General features: G+C 60.2%; 1 protein-coding gene across 10 annotated transcripts; it reads right to left on the bottom strand.

Annotated features, from left to right (window-relative positions):
* Positions 1-110: 110 nt before the first annotated feature.
* On the bottom strand, positions 111-13,658 carry CRTAC1 (cartilage acidic protein 1). Of its 10 annotated transcripts, none has more exons than XM_064663051.1 (17): positions 13,553-13,658; positions 9,697-9,893; positions 8,298-8,494; positions 7,251-7,381; positions 6,470-6,626; positions 5,755-5,889; positions 5,312-5,457; positions 5,004-5,140; positions 4,273-4,355; positions 3,644-3,744; positions 3,391-3,559; positions 2,739-2,884; positions 2,564-2,606; positions 1,968-2,111; positions 671-796; positions 434-514; positions 111-331 (listed from the first exon to the last, which is right to left on the bottom strand). In XM_064663051.1, the coding sequence occupies exons 1-17, from the start codon at positions 13,595-13,597 to the stop codon at positions 204-206; spliced, it is 2,166 nt and encodes a 721-aa protein (XP_064519121.1). In that variant the 5' UTR covers positions 13,598-13,658; the 3' UTR covers positions 111-203. The 10 variants fall into 10 exon arrangements, 9 of the variants coding, with proteins under 9 accessions (XP_064519121.1, XP_064519122.1, XP_064519124.1 ...); XM_064663053.1 differs by having other exon boundaries at positions 236-331; positions 434-569; XM_064663052.1 differs by lacking the exon at positions 434-514 and having other exon boundaries at positions 111-382.
* Positions 13,659-19,780: the final 6,122 nt, after the last annotated feature.

The raw sequence follows: 19,780 nt of genomic DNA, 5'->3' as shown, positions 1-19,780 counted from the left end.
GGATGGTGAGTGTGGGGGAAATGAGGGTGAGGGATGGGGCAGTCTATGGGAGGACAGGGACAGACCTGTGTAGCAGTCAAGTGGCCCCAGTGACAGGGACACACGAGGAAGCCAGTGCAGGAAAGGGTTTATTCAGTTGGCACCGAGTGCAACTGGAACAGGGCTGGGGGTGAGCAGGGGACACCTGGCTGTGCCAGGGCAGGCTAGTTGCGCCGGCAGCGCCCACCGGCGCCCAGGGAGAAGCCGCGGTGACAGTGGCAGTGGAAGGAGCCGTGGGTGTTGTGGCAGATATGGTCGCAGGGGCCAGGCTGTGCCTGACACTCATCTATGTCTGGTAAAGAAGTAGAGAGGGTCAGAGCAGTGCCAAGGGTACAGGGATTGTCTGGCATGGGCAAGGAGAGAGGGTGCATGAGGGGGGGCAGGCTGAGTTAACCTGGGACATGAAGGCAGGTGGTCCTGCCACTGCTTGTCCCAAGGCTGCTGGGTGGCAGATGCCTTCTTACTCCACAAACTCCTGCACAGCCACAGTCTGTCCATCCCACCCTCCAGGTCTAGGGCTGTGAGCACAACTGGGCACCCCAGGAAACAGCATTTCTGCTCCCAGGGCAGCATGGCTGCACCAGGCTGGGTGCCACGAGTGGGCAGCCAGTTGCTGCCTGTAGGTACTCACCCAGGCACCGGCTGGCAGCAGGATCAAGGGGGCGGAAGCCTGGGTGGCAGCGGCAGGTGTGTGCCCCAGGGGTGTTGGTGCAGAGCTGGCTGCAGTTGTGCAAGCCCTGAGCACACTCGTCGATGTCTGGTAGTGGGGAAGAGAGCAGCATGGGGTTACAGCACACCAGCAGAAGGCAGCACAGCCCTTTTGCTGGGGTGCAGGCAGGGCTGCTTGCTGCACCCCAGCCCCTCCAGTGCTGTGTCCCCAATGCAGAGCTGCCCAGGGTCACTGTCACCCTCCAGCCAGCTCCCAGCCCTGAGGCAGGGAGAGCTGGGGCATAGCGGGGATGCTCCCCACCTTGAGCTCCCTCCCCATGCAGCCCCAGGGCAGGGTGGGCAGAAGCATGGGCACAGCCCTGCCCTGCACAGCTCAGCAGGCCAGGTTAATAGATGGGATATAGTTTATTGGGGAGTTCTCTGGGAGAAGGGCTGGAAGACTAAGCAGGGTCCGACTCCAAACAGTAGGGTCAATACATTAAAAAACAGAGCAGGAGGGTCCTGCCCCTGCAGGACTGGGGAGACCCTCCTCTGCCAGGGCTGGGGAGGTGGTCCCCACCGCCGAGGAGGGGGCAGGCAAAGCACACACGTCGCAGGCCAAACCAGCAGGCACATGGTACAGTATTGAGGCGACGGAGCAAGCGACCACCTGGGAGGTGCCAGCGTCGCAGGAGCAGCACTGGGGCAGTGGGATGCTGGGGAAGGGGCTCTGCTGCATTGCCCCAGGGCTGCTTTCCCAGCGACGGTGCATGGGACAGCCAGGTCCGTGCCTGTCCCACTGCAGGTCACCCCGGTAGGTCACAGCCAGCGCTTCGAGGGCAGTTGGACATGGAGAAAAAGAGAGAAAGAGAGACAGGCAGAAGCCAGCTGGTCCTTCCACCAAGGCTGCTCTGGCATGTTACAGGCAGGGATTAAAGTGCATAGAGGCAAAGGCAGAGTCCGAGAACTAGAGGGAGGAGGGCACTGTGGGGGAGCCTGGGCCAGCTCCCAGCAGAGGGGTATCCCCCAAAAAAGGCCACTTGAGCTGCACAGAGAAGGAGCAAGAGAGAAAAACAAAGAGAAAGAGAAGGGGAGTCAGTGGTGACTCAGTGTGAGGCGCAGGATGAACAGACAGAGCTAGGGTGGAGGTGGCTGGACAGCCACCCAACGAGTTGCAGAATGTGGCCAGGCCTTTATCAGGGGTGCAGCACCATCCCAAGGTGGTGCTTTGGGGCTGCTGCCAGCTGGCATGGGGTCAGGGTGTCCCAGCCATCACTCACCCACACAAGCTGTGCCATCCTCGTTGGGCTCAAAGCCCCGGCTGCAGCGCTTGTTGCTGCGACAGCGGTACCCGCCATAGGTGTTGATGCAGATGGGCTTGTCCCGGGGACAGACAAAGGGGAACTCAGTGCACTCATTTGTGTCTGCAAGAGAGTCCTCAGCATTAGATGGCTGGGCAAAGAGCTTGGGACTCCCAGCCATGGCCCCTCCAGTTCCCCCTGTACATGCTGGATGATCACCCCAGTGGTAGCCATGCATAAGCCATGTCTACCACCCAGGAGGTTCACAGCGTGGCCACAGCCACCCTGCTGCATCCCTGACACCCCTTCATTGCTCGTAGCTCCAGTACAATGCCTGCCACATGCCAGCCATGCCTCCCGCCACAGCACAGCGCTCTCGCTGCTCCCTGTGACACCACGGTCCCCCTCTGGAGCCGTGCTGCTGCCCTGTCCCCAGGCCATGTGCCAAGCAGACAGCTGTACCTGGCACTAAGCCATGTGGCAGGCAGCCACGGAACGATGTCCCTGTGTCCCCCCTGGGGCCATGCTGCAGCATCCCGGGTGCAGGTGCACCTGTGCCCCCAGCAGCCACTCACCTACACAGCGTCCATTCTCGTGCTGGGAGAATCCCTGCCCGCACTGCATTTGGGGAGAAGCAGAGACCGCCAGGATGGGGAGGAATCAGCCCTGGACAGCCACAGAGCCAGCAGAGCCCAACCTCTCATTCCTGTCCCCAAAGTCTCCCGCCTTGCACCCACACCCAGCCCTCACCTCCAGCGGGGCAGGCATGAGTGGCTCCTCTACATCCAGGGGGTAGGGGACCTCCAGGACAGAGTTGGTCTCACTGCTGGCCACAGCTCGTGACACCACACGGCCATCTGGCCAGGTCACCTCCAGGCTGCTGGCTTCGTCATGCCCTGCAGGCGGGCAGCCCATCAAAGGGGGGGTCTCCAGGGTGGGCAGGGGCTGAAAGGAGGCCAGTGGGGTGGTAGGGATGGGAGGGCCAAATGCTCCTTGCTCCCCAAGCCCGGCCCCAGGTGCTCATGCTGACAGCCCATGTACACGGATGTAGTCCAAGGGGTGTGGGTGAGGACAATGGGATGATCTGCCAACGGCCAGAAATACACTCCTGTGGGCTTGGCTGCTGGCCATGCTGAGCCAGAGGAGGGCTAAAACACAGGGAAAGCCCTAGTGTCTGAGCAAAGTAGCAGACAAAGGGTGGGGAAGGGGGCAGCTGCCCCTTGCAGCAGAGCTGCAGTAGCTGGGCACCCTGCTCAGTCTCCCACAGAGCCCACCATACCCAGGGTGACAGGCATGGATGATTATTGTGCTGCAGGACAACAGAGCAGCAGACATGGACCCTGCCCAGGGAAGTGCCAGGGAAGGCTGTGGGTGAAGGCAGCCCCTTGACCCTCTGTCTCACCCAGTCCAAAGTGTGCCACGGGCTCCATCTCGCAGAGATACCCCGAACCGCCATCGATGATGCGCAGGTGGGCCCCGCTGCGTCGCGTGAACAGCACCACTTTGGCCCCCCGCGCAAAGGCCCCGAAGCGGGTGCGGGGAATGACTCGCAACCAGTTGTTGCTTCTGCCCTGCAAGGGAGGAGGGAGCAAGGAGACTGAGCTGGGAGCGACAAAAGGGATGGGGACAACACAAGGACCCCCTGCTTGACTCACCTGAGTGCCCTTGAAAATGGAGATCGGCTGTGCCATGGACTCACCATGGGATAGGATGAGGTCCAGCATCCCATCGCCATCAAAATCTGTCACTGCACCTCCTGCAAGGACAGGATCATGTCATGCCTAGGGCCAGGCCCCACATCTCCCACCGCTACACCCTGCTGCTGGTGCAGCCTTCCACGGGCAACAGCAGCATTCCTGGCCATGCAGGAGCAATAGGGAAGATAGAGTGACTCCAGTGTAGGAGTAAGTGTCTCTGTGTGGGTGACATCCTGCAGTCAGGTGTGTCAGCATCCTGGGCAGTGGAGGGGACAGGTAATGCCTGGAGGGTTGTGGGATACAGGAAACTGCCTCACCCTCTCTCAGATACAGAGGGTGACTTTGAACAGTGGGCACCCAGGAAGGAGCCCCCCAAGAGCAAATCCCAGGGGAACTGGAGATGGCACTGTTAGTTGGGTATGGGTGGAAGGAGAAAGCATGGGGCCATTCCTGGGTGATGGGAGCTCCAGCCTGCTGGTGGGGAGCAGGCAGATGACTCAGCCAGCCATGCAGCATCCCCAGTCATAGAAGGTGCCAGGCAGAGCTGTGGCACATGGACCTCCACCAGCAGAGCCAGGGGGACCCACCCGTGCCCCGTCCATCAGGCTCCAGTGCATCCCCTGGATTCAGCTCTTCCACGATGGGGTCTGAGTGTTCCCTGCGGATGAGCCTGCCAAACACACACAGGGTATTAATGCCATTCTCTGCTGTACTCAGAACCCTCCTGGGCAGTGTCTGACCCTCCTGCAGAATCATGGTAGAGGTGACAGCCCTGGTGGCTATGCAGTGGGGATGGCGATGCAACTGTCCCCTGTTGGCATGTCCCCACTCAATGCAGGCGCAACAGGAATTTCATGAGAGCTTGTGATTCTGAACTGCAGAGTAGCCGCACCAACTCCAAACACTCCAGGAGCTGGCGATGTCTCCAAAGGACTCCTCGACAAGCCACTGCCCTCCACTCACCCACAAGTGCAAGCACGGGTAGACAACCATCTCCCACCACCCCACACACCGGGCAAGGAGGTGCTACACAGCAGTAATAAGGAATTGACCCTCACAATTAACAGGAGTCAAGAACAAGCTTCCACACAGCAGCTAATCAGCGGTGCTGGGGACCCCAGGGGCTGCTGTAGGCACGATTGTAGTGGCTGGTAATGACACTGGGAAGGGCTCAGTCACGGCATCTTTTATTAGCTGAGCCTGAGCCGTGGCACTGCTGGAGAAGAGCTCTGTGAGCCTGGCTGTGGTGTGAGGGCTGCTTGTCTCCCAGAGCAGGGTGCAGGCTCCCCAGCTCCCCCAGTACCCACCGGGCTCCTACCGGAAGAGGCGGTTGGCAGAGGAGCCGCGGTAAGCGATGTTGTTGAAGAAAACCTCCAGCTCCTGGTCATTGTCAAAGTCAGCTGCAATGACAGTGCGGACGGGGGATGGCATGGAGAACTTGGGGGTGGCGATGTCCTGCACAAGGGATGGGCATGGCGTGACAATGGGCACAGGAAGCAGGACACTGGGTCCTGCTTTGGTTCTTCGAGTCCCCTCCTCACTGGGAATTGGGGCTCAAAAGCTCCCCTGGCTGCGGTGGCTCAATGGCAAAGCCATCGGTGGGTGTATCCCAGCCCCAGCCCTCACCCGGAATCGGATGCGCCCAGGGGCTCCACTCTGTAGGTAGAGGCGGTGCGGCCCGTTCCAGTTGCCATAGACGATGTCCACTCGGCCGTCACGGTTGAAGTCAGCCAGCGCCACACCGCGTCCGTGCTGGTAGGGGTCATCCAGCCCTGGGGAACCGCAAGGGGACAGGGGGAGACGGGAACCCCTCCCTGCCTCCTTCACCCCAGGCTGCCTCCCGGAATGTGCCCCATGGTACCCAGACAGGTCCCCCATGCGCAGGGCTGCACCCCTGTGCTGACGGATGCCCCAGTGCACATCACCCCCTGCCCGGTGGTTAGTGGGGCTCTGGGTCCTCAAGGCTGTCCCTCCACCCTGCACTCATCCTGTGCACGCAGGGACAGGCAGAACCAGCCTGCTCCTAGGTCCCCAAAGTCTGGGCGCTCCTCCAGGGTCCCTCTACTCACCCACAGCAGCCGCCACGTCCCTGTACGTCCCATCCCCCCAGTTGTGGAAGAGGAAATTGGGGCTGTTTTCATTACCGCAGAATATGTCAGAGGCACTGTCACTCAGGATGGGGCCCACAGCCACTCCACGGCCCCCTAGAGACAGAAGCCCGTGAGTGAGGGGACAGCTGCCCCAGAGGTGTTTGTGCTCCCCGTGTTCCTTCAGTGTTTCCCACCCAGTGCTCCGAGCCCCACCTCCCCTTCCCACTGCCGGTGTCCCTCCTTGCCCACCTCCAATCCCTCTCATCAGGAGCTAATTGAGCCTGGAAGCCGGTTGTTTTACTCCCAACCCTAATCACTGCCATTGCCATGGTGACAACACTCCTAATTAGTGACAATTTATCACTGGGGAATGCAGCGGTCCCCGTGGTGATGGGGTAGCATGAGGCACAGGCTGGCACACTCCCCGCTGCCCCGCTCCTGTGCCTACAGCCCCACTAAGTTCCCTGTGGATGCTGCGAGGTCTGGAGGGATCAGCCCAAGTGATGGCGGGCACGGGGGTCCTGCCAGGTGTGCATGCCGTGGTCCCGGTCCCTTCCCCGGCCCCGGGGCTGCCACTAGATGGGGCAGTCAGGCAGCCCAATACGCGGCTGCACAGCCCCGCCACAGCGGGGTCCCACGCTCACCATGCCCAGCAGTGCACCGTCCCCTCCACGGGGCCACAGCTGCCGGGTACCTGTGTACTTGCTGACGCCAGCCTGGGCAGCCACGTCCACCAGCACCACGACACCACGGGCGGGGTCACTGGCAGCCACATCCATCTCAATCAGGGCATGGGGGCCCACATTGCCGCTGGCATAGTTGGCGATGTAAATGGAGTACCTTCCGGAGCCCTGCAGCCAGCAGCACCACCTCAGTACCCAGCCACCCAAAACCCATCTCCACGGGGACCACAGGATCCCTGCCGTGGATGCCCTCATTGCTCTGTGGGAGCAGGCACTGCTACTGTGTGCTGAGCAAGAGCTCTGCAAAGCCCATGGCAAAACATCCCTGGAGTGGGTATGTGCACTTTTTCCTTCAGAAGCTCTCTGGTCCACAGGCTCACAGTGCTGGCATGGGGCACGCTACCCCCCCAGCATCTCTGGTGTGCCAGGTCCTCCCAGTCTCCACCGCCCTCCTTGTCCCATGCAGCAGCTGCACCCTGATTTAGTGATAATCATTTGGAAACAAACCATTGGAGGAGGAGGAAGAAGAAAGAGCAAGTGACAGGAGCATAAATCACCTCGACAGGCAAGTTTATCAGCTGGTGGCAACCACATGGACAGGCATCCGCCGTCCCCACGGCTGGGGGAGTTGCCAGCCCTGCCAGTCACAGGCTGCTGGGGGGCACCCCTGGCCCCATTGGCAGGGGTGGGATGGGGCTAGCAAGGGAAGTGGTCCCCCAGGACTCCACTGGAGGGGACTGGGGGTGGGAAGGGAGCAGAGATGCCCCTGCCCACAGAGCCCTGCCTACTCACCGTCCGGTCCACGCAGGCAACGGAACGCCCAGCAAAGCGGCTAGCCACGTCCTGGTTCACCTCATCGCTCAGGATGTCCTCCCAGCGCCCATTGCGGAGCTTGAAGAGCTTGTCTGTGTAGGTGGCCATGCCTGGAGAGGGGTACGGGTCAGTGGCCTGCAGCATCCCATCTCCTTCTGGGGAGGGGGCCCTGCAGCAGGGAAGGCTGTGGAGGAGGTACACTTTTCGCAGAGCATCCCAAACCTCTGCTGTCTCCACAGCCCCCTACACTGCCCAGGGCTGGGCTGCTGCTGCAAGAGCCCTCATGACCCTTAAGGGCCACCTGGAGACACACAGAAGAATCAACTTATTAAGGTAAAATGTGTCCCAATGGCGTGCAGCCCTGTAGATCATCCCCAGGAAGGTAAAAGAGAAAAAAAAAGAATCGATTCAGTGCCAGGCACAGGCAGCGAGCTGCACTGCTTGTGACAGCGGCAATGGCAGCGCCTGATTTAGGGACAGGTGTGCTGGCAGCCACCGCCAGCCCGGGTAATTAGGAGCATCAGGAAGGTAGATCTGCTGCCTGGAGGTCAGGGACACAGGGCAGAGCTAGGCTGAAGCACCAAGCCAGGGAGCTCTGGGGATTCCCAGTGCCAGACTGGGGCACTTAGGTCTTTTCCCCATGCCAGTCATGCCAGAAACTGGGACAGCACCAGCAGGGCAGGATTAGACTTGATTTGGTTCAGCAGGCACAGGAGAGCCACGAGACAGAGGGGCACAACTGCTGCAGGGCACAGTGGGGATTTCCAGTGCAGGGTCCCTGTGCCAGGGCAGCCCTGGGGGTGGTGGGGAAGCTTCTGTCCTGCTTGGGGTGCTGCCGGGAGGGCGATAGGCAGCTGGAAGTGCTGACTCGGTGGCTGGCTGGGCTCAGTGTCCCACCCGTGCTGCCATCAATCAATGGAGCCACTCAACTGAGAAATTAACTCCAGCCCGCACACATCCCTCATGCACCGAAGGTCGCAGGCAGCCGTGCTGGGGGCTTGGGGCACAACTGCCAGTGGGACTCACCAGAGAAGGCATTGTTGGTGTTGAGGAAGTAGATCTCCTCACGGCCATCGCCATCGATGTCACAGGCTGTCACACCGATGGCATGGCCCTGGCGGTCCCGCAGCGCATAGTATGGGGAGCCCCGCTCATCCTCTGCCACGTTCACCAGCCGCCCCTGGGCCTTGTCATACTTGAGCACCAGGTTGGGGCCGTTGTACCTGTGAGTGTGAGCAGGGGGGATGGCTTCCTGAGGCTTGGGGGCAGGATGAAAGCCCCTGTTCCATCCTAAAGGGGACACTGGGTGTGAAGTCAGATTTTCCCTGTTATGGGCACTGCAGAGACCTGCATGGTCTGTGGAGGCCAAGGGCTGTGTCAGGCATCCCATGTCCACCCGGCCTGCATACCACAGGGCAACACCAGGGCAGTGGTGAGGGCCAGGCAGCCAGCAGGGCAGGATGACGTGCAGGTCCCTGCTTGCAGCCCTTTCCCAGGGCAGGGAAATGGGCACACAAGGCAAATCCTCTCAGCAAGGTGCGTACCACTGGCTCCCCGCCCATTCCTGCCCGACGCACCAGTAAACAAGTTATACAACGGGCACCACAACTGCTTACAAAACCCCAGCTGGCTTCTTGACTCAGCACGGCTGGGAGTAGTGGCCCAGACCTCTCTGGAGTCCTCAGTGTTGCCCATGGTTTCCTGCCTCAGGGTGATGCTCAGAGCAGCAGGGCTACACTCTGCTTGCCACCGCTGTGCCTCTATCCCTCTGGATGGGAGCCATGGGGGTAAGGGACACTCTCCAGGTGGGCACACCTGTGTGTGCAAGCCTTGTTTGGGGATGACAGTGGTGGTGAGTACACAAACACCCTTCAGCGGCAGCTCACAGCCATGCCAGCACACACACACAGAGCCTGCACCATGGTCCCTGCTGTCCATGACCCACTGGCAGCAGCTGTTTTGTGTCCAGCCCTACTTGGGCACTGGCAGCACAGCACACGGCTCCCTGCCTCCCCAGCTCCTGCCAGCCCTTCCCAGCTATCACTCCAATAAAGGGCTATAAAAAACCTCCAGCCAATTAACTGAATCTCTAGAGAGCGCTGAGTCCTGTCAGCGGAGCCGAGACAGCTTGGGGACACGCTGGCTCTGCACTGCAGGGTGGACCCCAGCTCCTGGGCAGCTGCCACTGCCCCAGAGCGGGGACCGATGGGGGCACTCACATGGTCCTACACAGGCACTCAGCTGGCACCAACACCCTATGTGGGTGCGCATGCAGACAGACAGACAGACAGACACACGCGCAGACCCCCACCCTGCTTTGTGCACAACCACCCAGCCAGCCACAAGCCCACAGAAGAGGGAGGACTTCCTGGCCCTGCAGGGCCACCAGGTCCTGCTGGCACTGAGGCACTAGTGCACCACTCACCCTGCCACCACAATCTCGAAGTCACCATCGGCATCCAGGTCCGTGACAGCCACACCATAGTTGAGCTGTGTGGGGTTGCTGTCGTAGTCAGGTGGGAGGAGGCGGTTGGTGACGGCTGTGAACATGGGCTCGCTGCGCTGGAAGCCCTCACTGAACCAGGCCAGAGACAGCAGGCACAGTGCCAGCATCTTGGACACCTGGGAGAGACCTGCAGCTCATCAGCTTCAGGAGGAGACCCTGCTCCACAATGCACAATGCCCAAGCAGCCCCACTGCCTTTGCACAGGAGACACTCTCTTTCCACCCCTTGCTGTATCACACCAACCTGTGCCACATCACCTGCCCCTTGACCCCTTAGCACTGCAACAGCTCTGGCATCCCTGTGCACGGAACCCCCTTGGTGCTCACCTTCAGGCTTCCCTGGGACAAGACCAGTGAGTTGGGGCTGAGCAGGAGTACAGCCTTGGGAGGGACTGGGGAGGCTGGGGCTGAGCAGGAGTACAACCCATGGGAGGGACTGGGGAAGCAGAAGGAGGGCTGTGGGATGCTGACAAAGCTGGGCTCAGGCTCAGCTTGCTCTGCCCCAAGGGGCCACTGGCATCCAAATTCCTGGCAAGTCACAATACCAATCACTGCTCCCTTGGCAGGACCAGAGGAAGCAGGCATTCACCAGGCTGAGGAACTTGTTCTCTGTCTAGTTGGTCTTCCAGAGCTGGGGAAGGCCATGGGGAGAACATGAGGATACTCTGCCAGGTGACTTCCATGTGCATCAGTTTCCCCAGCCGGCTGGCACTGTTCCTCCCAGTACCTCTGCAGGGTGAGCTCCTTCCAGCCTGGCCAGGGAAGGTTTTTGCACAGGGATGCGGCCCTGAGAAGGAGATGCTGGGAAGAACGGGAGACTGGGAGGAGAGGCTCAATTAACCTGGACTGCGGAGGACAGTGTCTGCCAGCACTGCTGGCAAGGCTGCGGAGATTTTGGAGCTGGCTCTACCTGGCTGTAGCACAGGTGATCAGGAGGGCCACCCCTCACCCCAGGCCAGGCAATCCCATCCAGAGGGGAAGAGCCCAGCAACCAGCTGTGTATCCCCAGGTTATGGGCATGAACGCACATGCCAGTGCTCCAGCTGGAATAAAACCCAGAAAAACCAGCCTGTCCCACTCTCACAAAACTGGAGGGATGGCTGGGGCACCTCTCAAGGTGGGAGACACTGCTTCATGTGACTATGACATCCCTCTGGGCAGGACTGCTCTCCCCAACCAGGAACAGACCCTCCCCAAAACTGGCATGGGTACAGAGATGAATGAGCCCTCTGCCAGCTGATCCCCATGCCACTGGACTCTGACAGCAAGCAAAGGAAGCTGTGGCAGCTGCATTGTACCACATATGCCCACCTTGGGGAGGGGAAGGTACCCCAGATTTAGATCCTGGCAGACCCACCAGGTTGTGGAGAACAGCTTGCTGCTGCTGCCTCCTCTGAGGATGAGAATAGTCCCAAAGCTCTTTGGGGGCCCAGGACTCCCCTGACTCAACCAAATAGCTTTCAGGCCCACCTGTCTGGGCACAAAGAGGCTGTCCTCTAGCTGCAGAGGAAACTTCAACCCCACTGCCCAGCACACCCAGAGCCCTGCATCCCATTGCACCAGTCCTGCTCTCCAGGGGCAGGAGCCTGGGTCTTTCCCTGGTGCAGATGCTCCATTCAAGACATATGTGATGGGGACAGGGGTTCATTGGATTGTCCCATCCCATCACTGGGATGGGACAGTCCCTGGGTGTGACTCCGCAGTGCCAGACAGGGAGGAAGAGAAGCCTTTGCCACAGTCCCACTCTGGGCTCACCAGTGTAAGCATGTGGGAGAGCCGCCCGCATTGCGGACGTGCGGGTGCAGGGCTGCCACACGAGCCCCTGGCCCTGCAGGGCAGCGCCACCTCACAGCCACAGCCAGGCAATGGGTGGCTGTCCCCAGGCCATTGGCAGGCCTCTCCCTGTCTTTCCCCCTTCCAGCTCCCACTCCCCACAGCTTGGCCTGTTCCCCAGATACTCCATCACCTCATCCAGCTGCAGCTGAAATCCCTCCAAGCTGGATGGAGCTTTTCCAGGAGGAAATAATGTTCCTGATTGGAGACAAAAGACTTTTCCCAGTGGATCCAGTGACTGGTGCCATGGGGAAGGGATGTACAGCCCGGAGCCAGGCCATTTTGGGAAGAGGGAGGGAGGCTCAGGCTCTGCATGCAGAAAGGCCTCATGGTTCTCAGCGTGCTGCTGATAGCACCAAGGCCCTGGCATGAAGCTCCACCTGATGTTTGAAGCTAATGGGTTTTGTTTGCACGCAGGGCAGACCTCAGTCTATCTTGTCCCAGCAGAGCCATGTCCTGGCTTGTGTTGTGGCATCTGGTGGCAAGGTCACCTCAGGAGTTGTGGTCATCCCAGGGTGCTTGCTCAGTGTGGCTAAATCTGGTAACACAAAGCCAAGGTGCCAGGCAGGAGTAGAGGCAGTGGGTGGATGCCATGGGCACCCACGCAGGGTGCAGTCCAGCAGCACAGGGGCAGGGTGCTGGCTCCAGGGCCAGGATGCAGTGCATAAGGCTCATCTGCTCCCACGCATTGCTGTGGATGACAATGCCCTGCAGGGAGGGTGGAATAGGACTGGAATGGGAGCCAAGAAGCAGGTAGGTGGTTGTGGTCCAGACTCTTCACCATGACTGGGGAGATGCTGTTCCTGGGGCTTCTCATTGTACCCACATGCACATCTCTAGCCCCTGATCCACATCATGGGGAGAGTGGGAGCTGGCTCACCGTGCAGCCACCCCATCCTACATGCCACCGTGACATTGCTGCCCTCCACACTATGCACCCCAGTGATGTCATGCTCCACCACTGCAGCAACATCCCACCCCAGTCCGCAGTCACCTCCAGCACCTCTACGACATTTCTTGACATCATGCAGCAGGGGCCTCATTGCACCCCAAAGGCCCCCCAAAGCAGTGACAACATGGCAACATCACAGCACCTCATGTCATCATGCTATATGTGCCCCAGTAACATCATATTCCCATTCCTGCTATTACCAGGCTGTCAGAGCTGTACCTGTCAGGGCAGAGGACGGGTAGATGTCCCACAGACCCAGCAGCCCCTCTCCCACAATTGGGCTGCCCAGGAGTGCCAGCAGTGCCCCCTCCACACCACCTCAACCCCAAGCAGCCCAGACCCTGCAGTGCCTCTGCTCCAGCCAAAGCCTGTGAGCCCAGGTCCTGCTGCTACGTCTGCTCACTGCTGGAGCCTGTTCCTCCTATGCAGGACTCTTCAGTGCCGGACCTGGCAGGCTGGGGCTCAGCCAGCAGCAGCTAATGCAGTGTGGAGATGAGTAGTCACCTCAGCCTCTGAGCTGGGCCCAAAGGGACACCAGGTCCTTGGGGTCTCAGACTCACCAGCACGCAGCCAGCCCTTTCCCATGCAGGCAAGTATATGGCTGGACCCCTCTGCTCACTGCCCCCAGTTCGTCCCCAGGCTCAGTCACGACCAAGCACAAGCGCCACTATAAAGAGGCGCTGTCCACCACCCTGCTGCCCCTACCAGCGCTCCCCAGTCCCAGCACACACTCCCCCATCACTGCTCCAGCCTCCTGAGCACGGTCCTCCCCAGCCCAGCATCCTTCCATCCCGCTCCCTGCTGCCTCGCTCTTCCGCATCACATCCACGTCTCGGGAACAGGCTGCTTGCCTGTGATCCTGCTCCGCCCTCCACCAACTTCTCCCCGGGCCGGTGACCGTTCCGGAGTCGAGAGCCGCCCCCCGCCGCCCCTCCCCGCCCCAGAGTCCCCAGGAAACTTCATGGAGCAGCAAAACCACACCGCTACTCACGGGCCAGGGGGGCCGCCCGGCGCCCCCGCGGCGGCGGGAGCGCATCCCGCACCGCCGCCTTGCCTCCCGCCTCTGCTCCCGCCTCCAGCTGCGCCGCTCCCGGCTCCCGACGGGGCCGGTCCGGCCGCGCGGCGCTTTATGAAGGGGCGGGCGGCGGCGGCGGCGATCGGGGCGGGGGGCGCCGCTGCCAATGGGGAGCGCGGGGTGGGGCCGCCCGCCGCCAGGTCCGGCCCCGCGGTGCTGCCTGGGGGGGCATCGGGGACCATCGCCGACGGCACCGGGCCCGCCAGCGGTGCAGGGCTCCAGGAGGAGAGGGGCGTCGCGTCCCGGGACGCCGGAGCCGCGTCGGGGGAGCTGGCTGGCCGCGGGGAGGGGGGCATGTCCCCGCTGGCTGCAGTCACCCCGTGGGTGCTGGGTGGGGCGCGAGTGGGCACTGCTCCCCAACTCCTGCAAGCGCAGCTGGGACGATCGGGCAAGCAGAGCCAGTGACCTGCCCCGGCCTGGGTGCGGTGGGGGTTGGGCACAGGAGTGGGAAAAGGAATGAAGCTGAGCACCCCTGTAGTGCAAGTCTATGTCCTTGGTAGGATAAGAGAGAATGGTTTTAAACTAAGAGAGGGGAGATTTAGATTAGATGTTAGAAGGAAATTGTTCACCGTGACGGCGGTGAGACACAGAAACAGGTTGCTCAGAGAAGTTTTGGATGCCCCATCCCTGGAATGGGGCCCTGGGTGACCCAATCTAGTGGGCAGAAACCCTGCGCATGGCAGGGGTTGGAACTAAATGATTTTAAGCTCACTTCCAACCTAAACCATTCTATGGTTCTATGAGTCTAACACCCAGTCACACCCCAAGGGCTCAGCACCCTCCCTGTGCCATCACCCTGCAGGTCACCCACCTCCCTCTGCAGGGACCCTAGGGGTGGCTGTGCCCTGGCAGCCAGTCTGAACTGCAAGAAAGGCCCCATCTTAGATCATGCAAGGCACTTGCCTAAAATCTTGTAGCCAGTGGATAGGATTGCACTTCCGCAAGCTTGCCTTCCCTGACATGTTCTTCTCCTAAGGGGCTGAGCACAGAGGTCTCTGTGTGTCTCTGGAAGCAGATAGTGGCTATGGTGGGGACTGGGGTAGCACTGACAGGGCACATGGCTACCAGGTCACACCAGTGAAGCATGTTTGCAGGTGCTCCAGGACAGAGTCTGGGGCTGCAGCCACTGTGAGAGACAGCAGGAGACAGCAGAAGAGACATGCTGGGAGTCAGCAGGAGCTGCAGAAGCCCATGCCATTCGGGCTGCTTCGAGTGGCTAATCACCTGCTCTGCTAAGGCCCTTATTTCTCACTGAACATGTCTGGCTACAGCTTCTGCCTGTTGCTCCTGGTTCTTCTTTCCCTGCTGGATTCAAGATCTCTCCTGTCACAGTGATTGTCTCCCACAAAGGTCCTTCCATGTGCCTGTCAAATACCTCTTTATTTAATTTCTGATGACCCCCTTTTGCAGGGTGCCTGGCTGAGCACTGGGCTTGCTGCATGACTGCCTGCTGCAGGATCCTCACAGCCAGCATGATGGTGTCCAGGCACAGGGAACCTGCTGCGGGGCACTGCCATGGAGCAGGAACCACCCCTGCCCTCTGCATTTGCCATGGTGAGCCAGGATGCCCAGCAAACCCACCAAGCTGGGATGCCAGTGGGACTATCACACATGTGAAATGCTGTGCTGGTGTGCCCCTGTGCACCCCAGAACTGCAGAGGCACTTTGCCTGCCAGTGGTCCACAGCCCCAGTGCCTGGCTGAAGCCTTGCACGTGCGTGTGTGCTCAGGGCGAGCACCGCTGCTGCCGAGTTGTTAGCTTGTCCCAGGTTTAGTAACCCCCTGGGTAATTATGAACACAAACTGCAAGCCGCCTCCCAACGCCCTCCCCAGGCTGGCAGGTACAGCATACACACGCCGACAGGAAGCCAGCTCGAGCATGCCAAGACTGCGAATGGCACTGGGCACACTGGATCCCTGGGGCTCTAAACGCAGCGTGCCAGCACAGCGGGGGCTCGGCTCTGGCCATGAGTGCATGCACACCCACCAGCAGACACAGGCAAGGCTGCTGACATGCCAGCACACCGTGCACGTGCACCTGCACAGCCGTGTGTGCACATCGGGGTGCTCACACGGTGGGCACAGCTGGGCACACAGCGTGGTGTGTGCACACGCAGCTCTGTACGTGTGTGTGCTGTGTCACCAGGGATGTGCTCGCACCATGGCACCCCCTGAGTACACACACATGGTGTGCAAGCACGGCATGTGTGCTGGGAGGGCCTTGCACGCTGCAGCCCCCAGCCCATGCTACTGGCACCCAGCAGGGTGATTTTTCACTTGTGGGGCTGCAAGGTGCCCCCCAATACCTGCTGTCGGAGCTCCTCAGTGTCCTTCACAGGGATGCTGCCACCCTGCTGGGCTAGTATGTCTCTCTAGGGGAGAAGAGCAGCCAGCAGGCACCTTGGCATGGCCAGAAGACACAGGCCTGCAACAGTCCATGGGCCCTGTGCTGGCCCAGATGTCTCCATCCCACCCCTTTGGTCATACTCACACAGGGGACATGGTGGGGCAAGCACCCAGAGGTGGGACACGGGTGTCTGCAGGGAGCTGCAGAAGGGAGCACAGAGCATCAGTGAAACGAGCTGGGATGTATGAGGGGACGTTCGCAGGGACATTTGCGGAGTGGTGAGGTAGGGCACAGGCATTGGGGCATAGGGAGCCCGGCTGTGTGGTGTGTGGGGGGATGCGCAGGGAACGGTGGCGGCAATGATGGGGACAATGCACAGGAAATTAGAGCGAGCAGCAGCCAGACACACTGCTGGGGGAAGGGAGCTGCTGCGCTCCACTGAGGGCTGCACGCAGGCGGGGAGAGGCTCTTCTGCTGAGGGGGGGCCAGCATGAGCACCAGCCACATCCTTGCACACCTAGGACCTCTCTTGTCCTCTTCCCAGTACAAAGATATCTCAGTTTTCCCAGGCCCTTGTTCCTGGGGCCCCATCCATGCTGACTGAGCTCCCAGGGAATGGGGACCCTCTTGAAGCTGGCAGCCCTGATACCCTCAGTCCCTCTGCATGGTGTCTTATCTGCCACTCCAGGACCTCCCTGGGGAGAAGGGAGCAGGATGCTGGGGAGAAGTTTGCCCCTTGCTTGCACTGCAATAGGCAGAGGGGTGGCAGAGGACTGTTAGCTGCTAGTGCTATGGCCAAGCAGGGTAGGCCTGTGTGGTGGCAGTGCCAGGTGACCCGCTTTGCTCTTGCAGGGATAGTACTGCTCTGGGAGCACGACAGGAATCCACCCAGGACAGCTGGAGCACTCATGAGTCTGTCCCCTCCAGCAAATTCTAGACAGTGCAACACAAACAGGGTGCAGGTGAGCAGAGGTGCTGACTCAAGGCATTAACCTCCAGGATACTTCACTGGGACTGTCATTCCTCTTTCTAGAGCATCATGAAGGCCGAGACACCTGCACACAGCCTGGTGGGTGCACAGCACATGCATACACTGTCAGCACACTCACATGCACCTACCTGCACACATGCAACAGCCTGTGTGCAGCCACCCCATCTGCACACCCTCTCTGTGCACACAGTGTGCTGCCCAAATGTGCACAAAGACCACGCACACACACACACCTGACTCACATGTGCATGCAGCAATGTGCATGCACCCCATCGTATACCCCTGCTGCTTTTTGACACTAGGAGAGGGCACATGCTGTCACCACAGCATGCTGCGGGATCCCTCAGCTGCCAAGCCTCCTGCCTGGCACTGCTTTCTTCTCTGCAGGGGCTGTGCTGGGACATCCCTGCTCCGAGGGTCTAATTTCCACCTTAAATGTATTCATGGATAATTTATCCTCAGTTGTTCCTGTGCTAATGTTGTCTTTTAGCTGAAATAGCTCTCCTCCTCCCTGGCATTCACCCTGATGATGTATTTTTAGTGAGTGCTCCGTTTTCCCACAGACTGCGCTGTGCTGGGCACGAGCCTCTGTCCTCCCTTCGCAGGTTTTCTGGGCTCTGCCTCTCTTGGCAGCCCTGTCACACCTCTGATCCTCTCCCAGGCTGGCTCCAGCACAGGCAGGTCCCCTGGGGCCCATGCAGGGATGCAAGGAAGTCCTCGGTCCTGCCAGAAATGCATCTCCTGGTTCCTCCGAGCATTGCTTTTGCCTTTCCCATGTCTACATGCCTGTTGTGCGGTGGCTTGCAGCGATGTACTCTCATGCTCAGCTGGCTGCTTGCTCGGTCCCTCTTCTCCCTGCTATCCCTTCCCTGTCATTGTCCCACAATGTCTGACCTCCTATCTTGTCTGTAGACCTCTGCCCTCTCAGGTCCTGCACACCAGGCCAGCCCACTGAATACATCCCATGTCCCCTGAATATGTCCCAGCCTGGGAGGCTCTTTGTGCCAGTGCTAGTAGTGACCTGGCAACTGTCACCATCCCAGCAGCTTCCTGTGAGCTGTTGCCTCCCAGCACACTTCCCTAGTCCCCTCCTTCTACCAGCACCCTCTCAGGTGCTCAATGGGTATGGGAAAAACCCTGGTAAGGCAATACCAACACAGAGGTCAGGTCAACTCTGAAGTGTGTTTAATTTCCTCTTCTAGTCCTCCTCCTCACAGGTTTACTGCACCCTTGCCAGCAGCAGGGTCTGCAGGCTGGGCCCCAGACAGTGCTCACCCAGGGGGGCCCCAGGGGTGCCTAGCCCCTGCCCTGAGACCCCCAGCCCTGTGGCTCTCTCACAGCCCAGTCCCTGCCTTTGCATACCTGCCCTGGGCCCCACATGGTCCCCAGCCTCTCCTGTCACCATGTGCAGTGCCCCCAGGTCCTCACTTGGACTCTTCCTGTCGCCGGGACATCATTAGAAATGTTAATTATTTATTATCACTAAAAGCCCTTTTTGCTGCATTGCTGTTCTCTGCCCATCTCTCTGCCCCGTGCTGCCTGTAACTGGATCCGCCTCTGCTTGCCTCCTGCCTCACAGTCCCTGTCCCTGCTTTCTCTCCTACCTGCTGGGACACAGGGGACAGGAGGTAGTCCACTCCCCCACCTCCCTGCAGGACATGGTCCTCTGGACTAGACTTGTCCCCCTGGGATTCCAGAGCTATGACTGGTACGGAGATGCACCTGTACCAGTGCTCAGCCTGGGGACTGCCCTGTCCCATGCCAGGAGAGGAGAGAGGACAAAGAAAGGACATGTCTGGTGCTGCAATGGAGCTAGGGACCATCAGCTCTTCTTGGCCAAGGACAATGGGGTCCCTTCTCAGCACTGGAATGGAGCTCCCTGGCAAGGAGGTCTCAGCAGGGTGGAGGCATCAGGCTGTGCTGTAGCCCTCCCAGGCAGCATCCCTGGCTGGGGAAGAGCAAACAGGCTACAGGGGAACCTGGGGTGCTGCTGGCAGCCAGTAGGGGCTGGCAGGACCCATGGGGCTTGTGCACACTTGGGGCAGCCAGCTGCTTCAGAGAAGCCATGCAGCTGCAAGGAGGCAGGGGGAAGCCCAGCCTGCCCAGCTCAGTGTCCTCTGCCAGGGCTCCTGAAAGATTTATCAGCTCCGAGTGGATCCCATTGATGAATCAATTAAAATCTATCAAAAGCAGCAGGGTTCTTTCCCATGGGGCAGGGCTGGCACTGGATGCAGCAGCACTGTCACAGCCAGTGCTGGGAGAGATTGGGAGCTGCTTCCAGTCGCAATGTCCCCAAGCACTGTCTGACAGGCAGAAATCGCCTCCTGACAGCATCTGTGCCTCCCAGAGCTGGCCACGATGCCATGGTACCTTCAAGGCACTGTGACTGAATGGGCCACGATGGAGCAGGCTGTGAGAGTGCTAACGGAGGCCACCTCGAGTTGGGATAAAACCTGGACCCTGTTTGTTCCTCCAGTCTCCCAAAACAGCCAGGCTACCCGGGTTAGGAAGCTCCCCAGCCCCGGGACTGTCACGGGCCATCCCATGCTGCTACACGGTCCTGCTCAGGGTGCTGGAAAGGAAGGCAATCGCGGGAAGGAGACAACAGCGGTAGCTCAGAGAGAGGCGCTGGGGGCTGGCTCCCGCGGGAGCGCGGGGAGGAGCACCCAGGCCGCTTCTGGAGCGATATTGATTCCTGCAGCACAAGTACTGCCTTCTGTGCCTATTCATTGTCTATGTGCAGGAAAACAGGGAGCAAGAGAACCCGACTCCCCCCTTCACAGCCAGCCCACACTCCTAGGGGCCCT

Source organism: Pseudopipra pipra, chromosome 8 (genome assembly GCF_036250125.1).
Source record: "Pseudopipra pipra isolate bDixPip1 chromosome 8, bDixPip1.hap1, whole genome shotgun sequence".
NCBI classification, from domain to species: domain Eukaryota; kingdom Metazoa; phylum Chordata; class Aves; order Passeriformes; family Pipridae; genus Pseudopipra; species Pseudopipra pipra.
Note: the sequence above shows the minus strand (reverse complement) of the source record. Positions and strands in the feature narration are given on the sequence as shown.

Coding starts and splice junctions, on each gene's coding strand:
- CRTAC1 (XM_064663051.1), bottom strand. CDS start 13,597: ATGCGCTCCCGCCGCCGCGGGGGCGCCGGGCGGCCCCCCTGGCCC. Junction 2,885..3,390: donor CGTGGCACACTTTGGACTGG/GTGAGACAGAGG, acceptor GCCCGCCTGCAG/GGCATGACGAAGCCAGCAGC. Junction 2,607..2,738: donor TCATGCCTGCCCCGCTGGAG/GTGAGGGCTGGG, acceptor CCCCAAATGCAG/TGCGGGCAGGGATTCTCCCA.